Here is an 18,322-nt window from a genome sequence, read left to right as displayed (position 1 = left end):
GGGTTATTGGGAAGGCATTGCCTGGCTGGGGTCCCTCTGGCCTGTCCCTCTGGCCACAGATAGGAGGTGTCTGCTTCTCTCTCTTCAGATCAGCCTGATGATGAATTTCCAGCCGCCGAGCAAAGCCTGGCGAGCCTCACAGATGATGACTTTCTTCATCTTCTTGCTCTTTTTCCCATCCTTCACCGGGGTCCTGTGCACCCTGGCCATCACCATCTGGAGGTAGGAAACCGTGGCTTGTGGAGAGGTCTTAGAGATGGGGTGAGTGAGTGTTTTAAAATGTAGGTTTTGGGACACCTGGGTGGCTCAGTCGGTAGAACATCAGACTCTTGATCTCAGGGTCATGAGTTCAAGCCCCACATTGGGTGTGTAGCCTACTTTAAAATAAATAAGTAAAATGTAGGTTTTATTATTATTAAGGTTTGGTGAGGCCAGCAGATCAGGAGATGAATGTCATTGGAAAGATGATTTATTTTGCTCAGATCCCAGTAGAAGTGGTAGTGGGGGTGGGGATGCCACACCACAGGGGGCCACATGAGGGAATCCCAGGGTTGGTCAGGACACAGCGGGAGTGAGGAGAAAGTGTGGGCAAGAACCTTTATTGTGGTTGGGGCACCTGGATGGCTCCTTCGGTTAAGCGTCTGACTTCAGCTCAGGTCATGATCTCTCAGTTTGTGAGTTTGAGCCCCGCGTGGGGCTCTGTGCTGACAGTTCAGAGCCTGGAACCTTCTTTGGATTCTGTGACTCCTCCTCTCTCTGCCCCTCCCATGTTCATGCTCTGTCTCTCAATAATAAATAAACACTAAAAAATAATTAAAAAAAAAAAAAGAACCTTTATTGTGGTTTCCCTGGGAAGGAAAGGGCGAAGGAGGATAGGAAGGTTTAGGATTGGCTCGTTTGAACAATTTCAGTGGCTTTGGGGGCTGTCTGGATTTATCTGGTTACCTGGCCCTGTGGGGATCAGGGCAGGGGGAGAGTGACCCTGAGTGTGAGAGCCTGATGGAGGAGGTGGAGGGTGGGGTGTGGGCTCTGGGTTGGTTGTTTTGCATGGAAAAGACATACCATGTAGGGGAGCTCCCAGGAGGGGCTATCTCTCCAGGGTCTGTAAGGCCCCAGATGTCAAAACATCAGAGTAAGAAGATGTGCTTAATACAGTATTGAACCCAAGTCCCCTTGGTAACCAGCAGACACAACAGCCAAAGGAGCAAATGTGTCTTAGTTTGGTCATCACCCACCAGGTGATGGCAGGACTTCCTCACTTCCTAGAGGCCTGCAGTTTCCCAGAATGGGGACTAAACTTCCACTAAATGAACCTAAATGCCCTGTCTGAGCTGGTTCCCTCCTTGCTCTCCAACCTCACCCCACGTTGGCTCCACCCTTCCTTCATCCTCATGACTCTTGCTCCATTCCTGGGACCCTGTGAGCCTCTCCCAACACAAGGTGGAGTCCTGTGTGTGTTCTCCCCACTCCCTCTGCCTGGCGGCCTTCTGTCCCCCACTCTGGGTCTCAGCTCAGAAGTCATCCTCGAGATCTAACCTTCATGACCATGCTTGCCTACTGTCTTTCCCACCTCTTCTCCCTCTAGGGGCACTTTCTTTTCTTCACTCCACCGTTCACAGTCAGAAATGCCTTCACTTGAATCTTTGTTTAATCATTAGCTCATTAGTTGTCCATTTTTCTTACTAAAATGTAAACCTGGGAGGACAGAGACCATGTCTGTCTTGTTGCTATGGAATCCCCAAGGGCTTAGTATCTAGCACAGCACTTGGAACAGGTGAAATAAGCTTTTATAGAATGAATGAATGAATGAAGCAAACAAACAAAAGAGTTGATTTTTTTTAAGTTTATTTATTTTGAGAGAGAGCGAGTGGGGGAAAGGTCAGAGAGAGACAGAGAGAGAGAGAGAGAGACTCCCAGGCAGACTGTCAGTGCAGAGCTGGATGTGGGGTTTGAACTCACGAACCGCGAGATCATGACATGAGCCAAAGTTGGACACTTAACCGACTGAACCACGCAGGTGCCCCAGGAGTTGATTTTTAGGATACAGATGGAACTGGAACCATCAGGAACTCAAGTGGCTTCAGGGCAGTCTACTCTGTTTTATGATGTCTTTGCTTCTCTCTTTTCTCTCTCTTCCTAACCAGTTCTTAGTTTCCTGCTAGTTTCTGCTAATTCATAACAACTGACTGCATGTGGCCCTCATTGCCACAACCTCACCTTCCATAGATTGCAGGGTCCCTTCTTCATATGTCTTAGTTCAAGTTCCCAAGAAAAAGAATCTGATCACCCAGTTCATTTATTCAAGCCAGGATACCACAAAGTTCACTGCCACTCTTGGGATCGGCTACCATTAGATCAGATGATATAACCCTGTCTGGGAGCTGAGCCTCAGTGGGGTCACACGGACAAAACATACCTGTTGAGGCCGTGAGGAAGAGAGCTTCCTTGGGAGGGAGGGTATGGGTACATCAGGCAGGCATTGCTGGTCCAGAACCCAGAAAGGACAGTTTGGTTTTAGAACAAGCTATACCAGAGTCTCACGCTACAGATGTTTTCCTGTCTCCCATTTTACCAGATTGAAACCTTCAGCTGATTGTGGCCCATTTCGAGGTCTGCCCTTCTTCATTCACTCCATCTATAGCTGGATCGATACCCTGAGTAAAAGGCCCGGCTACCTGTGGGTTGTTTGGATCTACCAGAACCTCATCGGAAGTGTGCACTTCTTTTTCATCCTCACCCTCATTGTGTTGTAAGTGGAGTGCTTTGGGAAACTGGTGGAGAAAACGTGTCATTAACAAGACATGTGGATAGTCTGGGGAATGTTTCCCAGGAGAGCAAACGGCTACAGTGTAGCTCAGTGTTCTGGATGCTCCTGACTTTGCCCTTGAATTTTTTTTTTAATTTTTTTTAACGTTTTTATTTTTGAGACAGAGAGAGACAAGAGCATGAACGGGGGAGGGTCAGAGAGAGAGGGAGACACAGATTCCGAAACAGGCTCCAGGCTCTGAGCTGTCAGCACAGAGCCTGACGCGGGGCTTGAACTCACGGACCGCAAGATCATGACCTGAGCCGAAGTCGGACGCTCAACTGACTGAGCCACCCAGGTGCCCCATGCTCTTGAATTTTTAAGAGTTGCTTACTATCATCTTGTCCCAGGTGTTTTCATTTTTTGTTTTTTGTGAGCTTTTTTTTTTTTTTGCCTGTTTTATGAAGAAAGCAATACCTGCTGTGTCCCCTTTTAAGAAATAGCATGAAAACAAAATGAAAATTTGGATTTGAGAATGCTTAGGAAAATTATATGTGTGATGCTTTCTAAGATTGGCATTATGTTCAAATGGGTTGGGCATTGTTCATATGTGTGATAGCGTTCTTTTGTTTTCAAATAAAAACAATTATTTCTGGCCCCACTGCCAGGGGTGGGTGCCAGATGCCTGAGGTGGAGGGGACTCCACGGTACTCTTTGGCTTTCTGTATTTTACTCCTCTGCACCTGAAAAGATGCCGGAGTCATACATGTGACTCTAATTTTGATGAGCTATGTGAATTGCTACATCAAGAATTTAAAGCCATCAGATCTACAGGTTTCAGTATGGGGTGGAGATGTGGTTCTCAGCAAGCTGGAGTTAAAGGTAGATGTGCTGGATATACTGGAACAGGAATTGAAATTACCGTTCACTTTTCTTTTTTCCTTTTTTTTTTTTTAATGTTTATTTTTGGGAGAGAAACAGAGTATGAGTCAGGGAGGGGCAGAGAGGGAGACAGAATCTGAAGCAGGCTCCAGGCTCTGAGCTGTCAGCACAGGGCCCAACGCGGGGCTCAAACTCAGGAGTCGCGAGATCATGACCTGAGTTGAAGTCAGATGCTTAACTGACTGAGCCACCCAGGCACCCCTAAATGATCCTATTTTAAGAAGATACTTTGAGTTTCATATTACCCACTGGGCACATCTTTTTTTCCTTTTATGAAATTTTTGATTCCAAGCCTTTATTATCCAATTTAACTGATATAGTTTTTGGAGGTAAGTATATTCCATATGAGAATTTATGCTATGTTCATTCTGTATTCTTGTGGGAATTTATTTTGTAAACCTAAAATACATGGGAGATTGATTTAGAAGTCTGTGAGATAGTTATATTACAGCCAAGTTTTATTTTACATTTGTATTGGGCAATACTTGAATGATTCTTAATCATCATCTGTTCCTGGAATTTAATTTTTGTGTTTTTTTATTAAAAAATTTTTTTGTTAAGGTTTATTTATTATTGAGAGACAGAGAGACACAGAGCATGAGCAGGGGAAGGGCCAAGAGATGGAGAGACACAGAATCCAAGGCAGCCTCCAGGCTCTGAGCTGTCAGCACAAAGCCCGACACAGGGCTCGAACTCACAAACTGCAAGATCATGACCTGAGCCGAAGTCGGACGTTTAACCAACTGGGTCACCCAGGCGCCCCTGGAATTTAATTTTTGAAGACAGGTCTGGATGTGGTTATATTACCAATGGAGTGCTCCATATTAAATAGAAAGAAAATAGGGGTGCGTGGATGGCTCAGTCGGTTGAACGTCTGGCTTTTGATTTCAGCTCAGGTCATGATCCCAGGGTCGTGGGATGGGGCCGGCATTGGGCTCGGCACGGACATGTGGAGCCTGCTTGGGATTCTCTCTCTCTGCCCCTCCTCCAAGTGTTCTCTCTCTCTCAAAATAAAAACATAAACATAAAAAAAAAAATACTATTGTCTGGCCCTATGCCCAGAGATGCTAGTTAATTAATCTGGGGACAGGCCATGGAATGAGTCTTTTTTCCATCTTTCATGTGATTCCACGTGCAGCCAGGTTGCTCGGATGTATTGAACCTGTAATTCATCCAGACACAACTTTTCAGGAAAACTGTTGGGACAAAATCCACTTGCAAGAGAATATCTCAGTTCCTTTGAGACCAGTTGGAATTTGGGGCCTGCAAAATATTGGCACAAGTGTCTGTCATTCTTTCTTTTCTTCTCCAGAATCATCACCTATCTTTACTGGCAGATCACAGAGGGAAGGAAGATTATGATCAGATTGCTCCATGAACAGATTATTAATGTAAGTTCAGTTAGCTCCTCTGGTATCCTCCTCCCACTTTTCTTTTTTTTTTTATATATATATATTTTTAAGGTTTATTCAGTTTTCAGAGACAGAGAGAGACAAAGCTGTGAGCAGGGAAGGGGCAGAGAGAGAGAGAGGGAGACACAGAATCCGAAGCAGGCTCCAGGCTCTGAGCCATCAGTACAGAGCCTGACGCGGGGCTCGAACTCACAAACCGTGAGATCGTGACCTGAGCCGAAGTTGGACGCTCAACCGACTGAGCCACCCGGGCGCCCCATCCTCCCACTTTTCTGTAAACATTTTATAATGCAAACTTGCAGTTATACTCCAAAAGAGAATAGTACAATGAACTTACATCTGCCCCCCCACCCAGCACCAACTACCGTCAACATTTGTATACTCTTGGGGGCGCCTGGGTGGCTCAGTTGGTTGAGAGTCTGACTTTTGATTTCAGTTCAGTTCATGATTTCACAGTTTGAGAGATTGAGCCCCACGTTGGGCTTTGCACTGACAGCACAGAGCCTGCTTAGGAGTCTCTCTGTCTCTCTCTCCCTCTCTCTGTCCCCCTCCTGCTCATGCACACACTCTCTCTCTCTCTCAAAAATAAGTAAATAAGTTTAAATTTTTTTTTGTATATTCTTATTTTATCTACACTAACCCTTCACTGCAAATATCTGGATTGTTTTAAAGCAAATCCTAGACTTTATATCATTTTATCTGTAAAAATTTCTATGTGTCTGAGAGAGATTAAAAAAAAAACAACCATAATACCCTCATCATACCTAAAAGAAAACTTGATAATTCCTTATTATCGTCTCACATGCCATCAAAGGTGAAATTGCCCCATTGGTCCCATGAAGTGTCTTTTTACAGTCGAGTTGTTCGAATCAGGGTCTGGGAAAGTGCCACATGTTGCATTTGGTCCATATGTCTGTTGTTTCCTTGAATCTATAATTGTTCACCCCTCCCTTCTTCTTTGCCATTTACCGTTGAAGAAAACAGGTCCTTTGTCTTGTAGTAGTTCTCACATTCTGGATATATCTGATTTGCAGCCTTGTGGTGGTATTTAGTATGCTTCTTTTTATTTCCTGTACCCTGGCAATGAGATTTAAAAACCCGACTAAATCCATTTCAGTGTTTTAGCTAGAACACTTCATAGATGATGCTATGCACTTCTTATGGTATCCCCTTGAGACATAAAATGTCTACATGTCTCTTTTTGTGTGATGTGAAAAGTGATCAGTGGGTCCATGCTTTGTTAGCCTGACCCATCCATCAGAAAGCTCCCCACTCTCCTTTCACCTGATGGATTTTGCAGCCTTTGAGGAGTATTGCCTAGAAGACCCACTGATTTTGTTAGAAATGACAGAACAGTAGTACTCTAATCCTACAATTTCTTTTGCATTTATTAGCTAGAATTTTTCTATGAAAAAAAGAATTTTTGCTCATCAACTATTTTATTACTTTGAAATAAAGTTTATAGAGGAAAGAGAAATGCATGATTTTTTCCCCCTTCATTGACCAGTTTTTGAAATGCTGAGTTGATACCCTAGGGTATTCATTTCCTAAGGCCTGCCATGGCAAATAACCCCGAACTTGGTGGCTTAAAATAACAGAACATTGTTACCCCATAGTTCTGGAGGCCAAAGTCCAAAATCAAGGTGTCAGGAAGTTGGTACCTTCTGGAGCTCTGAGAATCTGTTCCATGCCTCTCCTAGCTTATTCTGGTGGCCACTGGCTAACCTGGCTGTTTCTTGGCTTAGGGCTTCATAACTCCCATTCCTACCTCCATCTTCACAAATTCTTTTTCTCTGTGTGCCTGTTTCTCCTTCTCTTCTAAGGACTTGTCATTGAGTTTAGGGTTCATCCTCATTCAGAATGATCTCATCCGACAATCTTTAATTATGTCTGCAAAGACCTTATTTCCAACAAGGCCATATTCGCAGGTACTGGGGTTGGTTTAACTTGGACAAATATTTTTACAAAGGAGACACTATTCAACCAACTACTCCTAGCAACCCCAAAATGTGGCCAGTGAGGATTTTTAAATTATCATTATGAATTCATAGATTTAAGTATACTTTGCTTCTTTCAATTATAATAATTTTTTTATGCTTAAATACCCTCATTGATTCGTTGCTAATCAAATTCCTTTTGAATTAGTTCCCGGGTTCTTTTGACATGACCCCAGAAAGTCTTCGATAGTTTTCTTGCTCTCTGAAAGGACAAGATGTTCCAGGCTCTTCTTGTTTATTATCTGTCCCAGAACACCAGTCAGACATTTATTCAAGGAGTCCTGGTGAGATGGTATTTAGAGACCACAGTCTGGGAATATGGATGCTCATTGATACTGGACTCGTTCTCTTTTCTTCTAAATAGCAACGTAATTGTGACATGAACACTTACATCTAAGAACTTGGGGAAGAAGCAGGATTCCTCAGGGTTCTTTTGTTTTTTTAATGTTTATTTATTTATTTTGAAGGAGTGAAAGAGACTGCGCCAAGTGCATATGTGAGTGAGCAGGAGAGGGACAGACAGAGAGAGGGAGAGAGAGAATCCCACACAGGCTCCATGCCCAATGCAGACGGAGCCTGATTTGGGGCTCAGTCTCATGACCATGAGGTCATGACCTGAGCCAAAATAAAGAGTCCAACGCTTAACCAACTGAGCCACCCAGGTGCCCAAGATTCCTCACGGTTCTAGCTGCTTGAACCTTTGGGTTTCAGATCATTTGAGTTGGTTTTTTAGATGGTGTAAAGAAAGGGCATGGTTTACTTATGATCTCCCCTGCTCGTCTCCAGAAGCATCACCTGTATTTTTCTGATGTAGCACTTTGAATTGTTTTGGGCAAGTCTTACGGATATCTTACCAGGGGAGAGATTTGTTTCTAAAGCCTTCTATTGTAAGGGCAGTACCAGGTAAACTGGGGAGGAATTTAGATGGCATCATTTCAGGGAGGCACCAGAAGCATCACTGCAGGCCTGCATGCTTGGGAATCTTGTCCAGAGGATGCGCCACAAAGACAGGGACATTGTCTCCAGAGGAACCCAGCCTAAGGGGCTGGGAATAGGCTAATAACAGTCCTTCTCAAAGTGTGATCACCTACATCAGTAACTCTTGGATGCTTATTAAAAATGCAAATTCCAATTACCCTGATCTCCTCTAACCAGTAGTGGCAACAGGTAACATTTGTTGAGTACTTACATGATGCCTGAAATGTGCTAAATAATGAACAAAAATTCTGATTTTTTATTACTCGCACTGGGACATATACATCTTTAATTCCTATTTTAAAATTAAGGATTCTAAGGTTTACAGAGCGAAGTGAGCTGCCCAAAGTCATAGGGCTAGTAAATGGTGGGATTTGAATGGTGCTTTTAACTAAAATGCAGGTTTATCTCCCTGAGTCAAGATGAGTTGGATAAATCCTGAGTTTGCATTTTTGCAGGCTCTCCAGGTAATTCTAATTGGCACAAAAGTATGGAAACAGCTGTTACAGACCAGCAATTTACAAACATGTTGGCTATATCCAAGACTGCTAGCAGACTTGCTTTAAAAAAAAAAGTTTATTTTATTTTTGAGAGAGAGAGAGCACAAGCAGGGAAGGGGGAGAGAGAGAGAGAGAGAGAGAGAGAGAGAGAGAGAGAGAGAGAGAGAGACAGACAGAATCTGAAGCGGGCTCCAGGCTCTGAGCTGTCAGCACAGAGCCTGACACAGAGCTCAAACCCACAAACTGTGAGATCGTGACCTGAGGTGAAGTTAGACGCTTAACCAACGTGAGCCACCCAGGCGCCCCTTGCGGAGTTGTTTAAAATGCCATTTCCCAAGGACAGCTCTCCTTTGCAGAATTCCAGTGAATAAAAGTAGAAAGAATGAGGGAAATAGAAAATTATTATGAAGCAAATACCACAGCAATAATTGTTGGATGCTAAATAATAATAATAGCTAATTGCTAAAATCAGTGATTGAAAGTTGAAGGAGAAACAAGGGCGTGAGAAATGGGATTGATCTAGACCGGACAGCCCATCAATGGTGCTTGCTAGCCCACTTCAACACTGGTGGATTATACCGCCCTCTCATCTGCAACAGATTCACAGGGAAGTGAGTCATGCTCCTGGGGAGGACATAGCCCTTTCCTTTGTTCCTCTTCCCAGTTTGGGAGATGTTTATCTGGTCTACTCCATTAACACTGATAACTTTGCCAGGTGAAATATGTTTGATGTCCCTCGATGCAGAGCTATATAAGCTTTGACATTCTCAATGGGAAGACAGGGCCAGCCCAGGCAGTGCTGGGTGCCCAGACAGCATTCTGAGATGGAGGGCATGCTGAGAAGGGGCTGCTATACACCATTTGTCCTGGGCCTTCAGACAGTCCTGGGCGTGTAAGTTACTTCTAGCTGCGGGATAGAGAAGGCTGCTACTTGAGCCTGCTGGAATTGCTTTAGTGGAGAATGTGCCAATTCAGGAAGGTATGGGTTAATTTGGCTTTGCTGTGAAATGTTCCTACTCTTTCATCAAGAGAAAACATGGTGGCAGTCTCTATCCTGTGTCTGGAACCCTACCTGCCTAAAAAAAAAAAAAAATCAACCTTCTTTCCATCGTTTGCTCACACCAACCTCCATGTTTTTGTTCTTGTTTTTGCTTTCCTTCTTGGCAGGAGGGCAAAGATAAAATGTTCCTGATAGAAAAGTTGGCCAAGCTGCAGGATATGGAGAAGAGAGCAAACACCAGCTCGTTCACCATGGAAAGGAGGGATGCAGAGGTGAGAGTGAAGGTCACCTTCGGATCCCTGTGACACAGACTTGCCTCCTTGGGAAAAGTGCATCAGGAAACTAGAATGACATGGGGCACTTCACTTTTTATGTTTAAACATTTCTCTATTTTTTATTTAACAAATAATACTCATTCGTTCAACCTGTCATGGTGAAGGCCCTCCTGGAGTTTGCACGCATCTTTTCTATAATCCAATCATACAGAAGTATATCCCACCGAGAAGGAAAATGCCCTCACCCCACCGTGTGAATGATTCAGTGTACATTCTTCCAGATCTTTTCCCCTGGGCATCCACAAATATACATGCATCTACTAACATTTTTTGTTTATTAGAAAACTGGGGCTTTACTATACACATAGTATCATAATCCCGTCCCTCATCACTTAGTACTGTATTTCAGACATTGTTTCGGTCTGTACATATATGGACATTTGGGTTGTTTTCAGTTTTTTTAAAATACTAAAAACTGTGTAGTGAAATATTTTTGTTTCAATTATTTTTATGTGAGTATTTTTGCCAAAGGGCGTGCACATAATGATGTTAATAGATAATTGCCATATCATGCTCTTAAAAAGATTTTACCAGTTTCATTCCTGTTCTAATTCCAAAGCCCTTGATGGCATCCTTGGTGTTCTGGAAAATATGAATAAACAGTAAACCCATCTTTTTAAAAATATTTATTTGAGGAGCACCTGGGTGGCTCAGTTGGTTAAGCGTCCGACTTCGGCTCAGGTCATGATCTCGTGGTTCGTGAGTTCAAGTCCCGCGTCGGGCTCTGTGCTGACAGCTCAGAGCCTGGAGCCTGCTTCAGATTCTGTGTCTCCCTCTGTCTCTGCTTTCCCCCCACTCACACTCTGTCTCTCTCTCCTTCAAAAATAAAGAAGCATTAAAAAAAATTTTTAAAAATATTTATTTGAGAGGGAGAGAGAGAGAGAGCACATGAGCATGGGAGGGGGCAGAGGGAAAGAGAGAGAGAAAAATCGTAAGCAGGCTCCACACTCAGCATGGAACCTGATGTGGGGCTCGATCCCATGACCCCAGGATTATGATCTGAGCTGAAATCAAGAGCCAGATGCTCAACCGACTGAGCCACCCAGGCACCCCAACCATAAACCCATCTTAATTCAAATGCCACTGATTTAAGAAGTTAGGACCTTGTTGGAAGAGACTGCCAGGCCATTCACTATCTGTGCACATTGATATTGTCAGCACGAGGTAGTTATGGGATCTACAGGCCCTATTGCAAATCTTACGCAGGCAGAGTCTTGATCTGTACCTTGACAGCCCCAGGTCCTAATATATTACCTGGCATATTGTCGATGCTCAGTAAATGTCTGTAAATGAACGGATAAACTAATGGAATTACTGTCCCTAAAAGACCAAACCAAACCTTTTTGCTGTGTCTGTGGCTGAGCCTTGGTCTTCATCTGCCATATCTTAATTTTAAAATGGTGGGGGCTCGCAAATCCCACCAACGAGGCAACAGGAGGTGGGCCTGTATTCTTTCCCAGTGATGAGGCCCCTGCTTTTCTTCTCTTTCAGCAAACAAGCCCTTTGCATGTCAGGGAACACAACGCTGCTCATGGTGAGTAAGGGCGTTGGCACTGAAGACCTCATTTAACCAAATGATGTATCTCAAGGTAGAGGGTCAGAACTGCTCATATATCAGTTACTCGTTCAATGAAAAGAACCCACCCAAGCTGGCTTCAGCAAAAATCCAAGAATAATTCTTGCTTTAGGTGCGGCCAGAAGCTGGGATGCAATATGTTACCAGAACCTGGTTTCTTTCTGTTCCATTCTTTTCCACGTTAACTCCTTTCTCAAATAGGTTCTTCCTAACAATTGCAAGACCCTTTTGTCAGCCTCTTGTACCTTCTCAGGTTCAAGTCTAGTGGGAAGGAATGAGACACCCAGAATTCTCACTGTGTTTCATTGGATCCAACTGGGTGACATGTGCACCATGAACCAGTTGCTGTGGCCATGAAAATGTGATGATTTCATTTGCCAGATCAGAGATCTGTAAATAGAGGTGGTACAACCTAACAGACCACGAGGACTGAGAATGGGGAAGAGGGGCTTCCCAAAGAAAACCTGGAGCTGAGGCCAGGGGGGAATGAATACTGGGGAGGAACCAAACAAACCCATTCATCGTTTTGGGATCACATTTACTGATGGCATCCAAATGATGGACGTTCCAGGGGAGAATTGAAGAAACTTAGCATGAGAAGGCAGGAGGCATGAGAAGCTGTGTGATTTTGAATTTTGTCTAACCTTGGAGATGTGAGGCAGGGCGTATATCTGTGCTAACGACTCTTTTCTGTGTCGAACCCAGACCTGCGATTTAGGCGATCAGTTCAAGAAGAGAATCCAAAGGTGTAATGTTTATTGCGGCAGCCACGCACCCGTCAAATGAAAATACCAAGATGGAACAACTTCTTCCATGACCCCTGGGCCTTTTGGAGCTTCCCAGAAGGGAATTTAAATCATTAGCCAGGAGCAGAAACTGACCACAGTGTAAATGCTGAAGTAAATTTGGCTATTTCCTGCTGGTTTTTTATACCTGGATTGCTGATTTCCCAAGATAAAATATTTGGGATTTTAAAATAAAGACTATTGTAACATTTAAACTGGTTCACAAAAACCTGGGAGAGATAGCCTGGGAATTATGCATTTAGTCTTCAAGAGATGTGCATATGAATTATTGGTTCTTAGAAATCTCTGCTCCCAGACCTGACAAAAGTTTGGAAACTGGTGCTCAAATAGTCCAGCCTGAATAAAAATGGGATCCTCAAACAGAAATGTGAAGTTTCTGAATTGGGGAACCTACATTTGTTCATGGTTTTGAACAAAAACATCCCATGTTACCCAAAGGTAAAATACAACGAGAGGCCTTGTCTACAAACTTTATTGCGTATCAAGTACAAGTCTTTGCGGTTGGACTGGGGTGGGGGTGGGTGTGGACTGGGACTTAGCCCCTGTGAGGATGACACATAAGTCAACATCTAAGTCTTGTTGAATCAAACATGAATCCAGCAGTGATGTGTGGAACATATGTGTGTGTGTGTAATGTACATGTGTGCACATATGTGTGTGTGTGTGTGTGTGTGTGTATATATACACACACACACGCAGTATATATAGCATTCTTTTTTAAAAAATGTTTATGTTGAGAAAGGGAGTGCATGAGCAGAGGAAGGGCAGAGAGAGAGAGAGAGAGAGAGAGAGAGAGAGAGAGAGAGAGAGAGAGAATCCCAAGTGGGTTCTGTATTGTATTGTCAGTGCAGAGCCCAGCTCGGGGCTCGATGTTACAAACTGCAAAATTATGACCTGAGCTGAAATCAAGAGTCAGATGCTTAACTTGACTGAGCAACCCAGGCATCCCTAGCAGTCTTTTTTTTTTTTTTAATTATTTTATTTAAGTAATCTCTACACTCCATGTGGGGCTTGAACTCACCACAACTCCAAGATCAAGAATGGCATGTTCTTCTGACTGAGCCAGCAAGATGCCCCAATATATGGCATTTTTTTGCAGATTTGCCAAATGATTCACAAGGCATGTGACGTTACTTAGAACTGAAGCATCCAGCAGAAAGGTGCAATTTACCAAATTACTCAGGGGAGACATCCCCTCTTGAGTAATCACTACTGTGAAATCTAATTGGAACTGAATTTTGCAAACATTTAACATACATTTGAAACATAAGCATCCAATCAGTGCTCAGTCACTGATTCACTTTTTCATTCACCTATTTTTTCGTTAATTCATTTCATCAACAAAATTTCATCAACTGAGTTAAAATTTTTTGGTATCATCCCTGCTAGCAGTTGGTGGCAGTATTCATTCATTCATTCATTCATTCATTCATTCATTCATTCAACAAATATGTGCGAAGTGGTTATAAATAAGATGTTGAGCAAGTCAAGACAGACTCTGCCCTCATGTGCTTCATTTCTAGCAGATTAATTTAGACAGTAATTTAATTACTATTGAACAGTAATTAAATGTAATTGTGACAGGTGCTGTGAAGGAGAAGCCCAGGACACTATGGGAGACTTATCTGTGGGGTTAGTGAAGGCAGTCCATTGAACTGATGTTTGAAGTAATTTTTTTTCCCTCTCAGTGTCATGTTAAAGCTGTTTTGTGCTTCTTTGGCTTCTGCACTGAAATATGGACTCGCTCCCAGAGCAACATTTTTGCTCACTTACCATATGCTAAGAGCCTCTATCTGGAATGCCTTTCCATGAACCTCCATTGCTTGTGTTAACTCCTGTTTCTACTGGAGGTATAAACAAAGGAGAAAGATCTACTCTGTAGGTTTCACATGCATTCGGATATGAGGATGCTTTTAAAACTTGGGCTTGGGCCTGGGTGGTTCAGTCAGTTAAGCATCTGACTTTAGCTCCGGTCATGATCTCATGTTTTCATGAGTTCAAGCCCCATATGTGCTGACAGCACAGAGCCTGCTTGGGATTCTCTCTCTCTGTTCCTCTCTCTCCCTCTGCCACTCCCCCACTCAACTGTCTCTCAAAATAAATAAATATTTTTTTTTCAACGTTGATTTATTTTTGGGACAGCGAGAGACAGAGCATGAACGGGGGAGGGGCAGAGAGAGAGGGAGACACAGAATCGGAAACTGGCTCCAGGCTCTGAGCCATCAGCCCAGAGCCTGACGCGGGGCTCGAACTCCCGGACCGCGAGATCGTGACCTGGCTGAAGTCGGACGCTTAACTGACTGCGCCACCCAGGCGCCCCTCAAAATAAATAAATAAACTAAAACGCCCCCAAAACAAAAAACTTGGGCTTGAGATAGGGGATGTATTGGCCTGCCAAGTGTTGCCATAACCAAATACCACGGACTGGCTAGCTTAAACAACACAAATGTATTTTTCCACAGTTCTGGAGGCTGGAAGTCCAAGGTCATGGTCCTTGTCAGGGTTCACAGTTTTGGTTTCATTCTGATGCCTCCTTGGCTTGCAGATGGTCACCTTCTCACTGTGTCCTCACTTGGTCTTTGCTCTGTATGTACCTTTACGTGTCCAAATTTCCTCTACTTGATAAGGACACCGGGCAGATTTGATTAGGCCCCACCCTAATGGCTGTAATATAACTCACCTAATTAAAGGCCATATATCCAAATATGGTTACATTATGAGGTTTCAGGGGTTCAGATTTCCAGCATATGAATTTTGGGTCAATACAGTTCAGCCCTATAATAGAGGCCAACTCTCCTCCAGTCCTCTCAGGGCCTCCCGTTAGGCTTCCGGGTCAATGCTGGCTATGCTCAGAATCACCGGGGGGAGCTGATCGACAACAGCCAGGCTCAGGCCCCAGTCTAGACCAACTAAATCAGGCTCCTGCACTTTTTCTTTAGAGCTCCCCAAATGGTCTCGGTGGAAAGCCAGGCTGAGATCCGAGCCAGAATCTAGAGAACCTTATCCATGGTTTCACTTTTCGAAGTTTCAGTGACCCACAGTCAACTGCAGTCAGGAAGCAGATGACCCTCCTTGTGACCTTGTCAGGAGGTCAGAAGCAGCCTAGCGCTAGGTCACAGCGCCTACATCACTCGTCCCACTTCATCTTGTCACGTAGGCATTTTATCGTCTCACGTCGTCACAAGAAGGTGAGTATGGGACAATATTTTGAGAGAGATTACATTCCCATAACGTGTATTACAGTATATTATTGTTGTGAATCTCTTACTGTGCTTGACTTCTAAAGTAAGCTTTGTCACAGGTGTGTGTGATAGGAAAAACATGGTCTGTATAAGGTTCAGTACTATTCATGGTTTCAGGTGTCTGCCTGGGGATAAGGGACCACTGCTGTAGTTCTTCCCAAACTTGCCTGACCATAAAAGGCATCAGAGCGTGCCAATGGGGAGCATCAGAATATTCAGGGAATATTCCCCATCCTCCTCTTCAACTCTAATTTTAATTAGTCCAAAATGATAAAAGGAACATATGCTTTCCAACAGTTACTTAAAAGCCGGATAACCCCTATAGTTTTAAGTATAAAAAATAGGTAGCCGCTCTGAAATTTCTGCAGGATCGGATCCTTTATGTGGCTGCGGTGAATGGCTCAGTTCATTTTTGAGGCAATGAGATGATTTTGTGTGAAGTTCAATTACAAAAGGAGTGACTAAAATAGCACATGACTGATAATACGTTTTTATAATCTTTGAATTGAGGTCAAGTGGCAAGAAGTCAGCTCATTAATAATATGGATTGTCTCAGTATGGTAGCACTTCACAAATACCTTCCTAAATTCTCAAAGTTGGAACTTTTCAGAACATTTACATATCTGATCCACCATGAGATAGCATGAGATGGAGGAGCTCAGGTGTGGAGCAAGGGGGCCCCTCTGCTTGGCTCATTACTGCACCTGTCCCATACAAGGAATGCCTTACACCTGTGTAATCGTTCTTCACCTTAACCACCTGGGCTCTTGATACAAAGCAGTTTCTAATTTGTGAGTTCAGGGATCGGGGCTGAGACTCTGCATTTCTGTCTAGAGCTCCTGGGTCTGAGCACCACACCCTGAGTAGTTTGGTGTTCGAGTGCCTCCACATTTTTTTATATGCTACACTGTTCACACATTTTTCAAATCACTTCCATATTTTCCCCTTCATTTGAACCTCATAACACTATTGCTATGAGACAATTGGTGCAAATATGGTCTCCATTTGACAGATGAAAAGTTGGGCACACCTAGGTTAAATGATTTGTCTGTCTCATAGCTAGTTAGTGGTAGGATTGAGGACTTAAGGATTTTTCTCTGGCTCAGGTGTTCTCAGACTTGAGCAAGTAACAGAACCACCTGGAGGACTTGCTGAAACAGAGCCAGCCCAGAGTTTCAGCTTCAGTAGTTCTGGGATGGGCTTTGAGATGTGCATTTCTAACAAGGTCCTCCTTAGGCTGATACTAAATACAGGTCTCAAAGGACAGCGTCCTTTGAGGACCATTGTGCTTAGCTGATATCTGACCTCGTTGTAATACTTGGTAATACGGTAATACTCTGCTGATCAGATTGTGAGATTTTAGGCATAATTTAGCTTGATAAGAGAACATACAAGGTTATCAGCCCTTAGTAGTTTTGATTAAAGAAACCAAATAACCTTGTACTGTGGTAACCATCACTCCATGCTAAAGGTTTGCCTGCGTGTTTGCAACTTAATTCATACCCTCATTTGTCCTGAGAGCTGTGGTTTATTGTCCCATTGAAGGACTATTCCCACTGTAGGAAATGGTAGGTATAATTTTATTTAGAAATTTGAATCTAATAGAGTATTTGTTTTGGTGAAATTCTTATCAAAACAGGATTGCAGACACTGATCTCCAAATAAGAAAACGAGCATTGGTAAATCAGCAGTGGATTTCTTAGGTCTTTGGAGGTAGTCTTTCTATATTACCTGTCTGGGGCAGCCTGAGGACAGAGGGGCAGTTGAATGAACAGCGGAGGATGTAATTTTCATTTGTATTGACTTTCTTGGAAAGAATGCCATCTATCTTGACTTTAGATGACCCCCGATCTGCTGAATTCTGAATCATTTATCTACAACTCCCACTGCACACTAGGTCTGCACCTCCAGTTTCCTCAAGAAGTTTCCACTTGGCTATCCCATAATTCATTCCTCCAGCAAACACTTATTGAGCATCCATTATGTGACAGGCACCATTATAGGGTTGGGAATGATTGTTCCTCATTAGGGAGTCCTTGCTACGGGCTGGATGTGAGGATAGGCAGAGGTATGAAGTGTGAGCTCTGGAACTATATCACCGGGACCAAATCCTTACACTATTACTGTTGTGTGACTTTGGGCAAGTTACTTAACTTCCCTGTGCTTTGGTCTCCTTCGCTATAATGTGGGATTGTGATGGTAGCAACCTTATGGTGGTGTTGCAGAGCAAACACATGGAAAGCATTTCAAACAGTGTCTAGTGTACGTTAGGGAGTCCGTAAATGTTAGTTATTTAACAAACCTTTTACATGCACCCTGTCATTTAATCAGCCACTCCCTAGGGTGGTACCAATACTGCCCCTATTGTACAAATGAATCAATAACTTGCCCAAGGCCATGTATTAGGTTGCTAAACATAAAATTGGATTTAGTTTTCTCTGATCCCAAATACTATGTTTTTAAGCCCTATACTAAGCCATCCAAGTGCTTAAGAGTAGTACTAACACTTTCTTTCTTCATCCAAATTCTCCAATCTTCAAGGACCTTAGCACTGGATCTAAATCCTTAATTGGGCCCGAGTCAAGGGCAAAATGGATTTGGGACAAAGGTCAAGAGGCTCTCAAGAAGTCTTCCCACAACAGAAAGGAGGTTAATGCTGTGCTGCCTCCAAGAGAATTCCTCCCTTGTTGGTTGCTGTGCAGTCTGTTTGCCAAAGTGGGGATTCAGTCTGCAGACGTTTTCTTTGGTCACCTCCTCCTCTTGACATCCTCATGTCACATGTCATGATGTG

General features: G+C 43.4%; 1 protein-coding gene across 3 annotated transcripts in view; it reads left to right on the top strand.

Annotated features, from left to right (window-relative positions):
* TMC5 (transmembrane channel like 5) overlaps window positions 1-12,703 on the top strand; it is a 79,766-nt gene extending 67,063 nt beyond the window's left edge. For all 3 annotated transcript variants that reach the window (XM_047839545.1, XM_047839544.1, XM_047839546.1), the window contains 6 exons: window positions 89-222; window positions 2,576-2,749; window positions 5,001-5,079; window positions 9,740-9,844; window positions 11,399-11,441; window positions 12,189-12,703. In XM_047839545.1, the coding sequence (XP_047695501.1) occupies window positions 89-222; window positions 2,576-2,749; window positions 5,001-5,079; window positions 9,740-9,844; window positions 11,399-11,441; window positions 12,189-12,235 (582 nt within the window). In that variant the 3' untranslated portion in view covers window positions 12,236-12,703. The remainder of the gene's footprint in view (window positions 1-88; window positions 223-2,575; window positions 2,750-5,000; window positions 5,080-9,739; window positions 9,845-11,398; window positions 11,442-12,188) is intronic.
* Window positions 12,704-18,322: the final 5,619 nt, after the last annotated feature.

Source organism: Prionailurus viverrinus, chromosome E3, assembly GCF_022837055.1.
Source record: "Prionailurus viverrinus isolate Anna chromosome E3, UM_Priviv_1.0, whole genome shotgun sequence".
Classification (NCBI taxonomy): domain Eukaryota; kingdom Metazoa; phylum Chordata; class Mammalia; order Carnivora; family Felidae; genus Prionailurus; species Prionailurus viverrinus.
The sequence above is the reverse complement of the archived record's forward strand: the minus strand, read 5'-3'. Positions and strand labels throughout refer to the sequence as shown.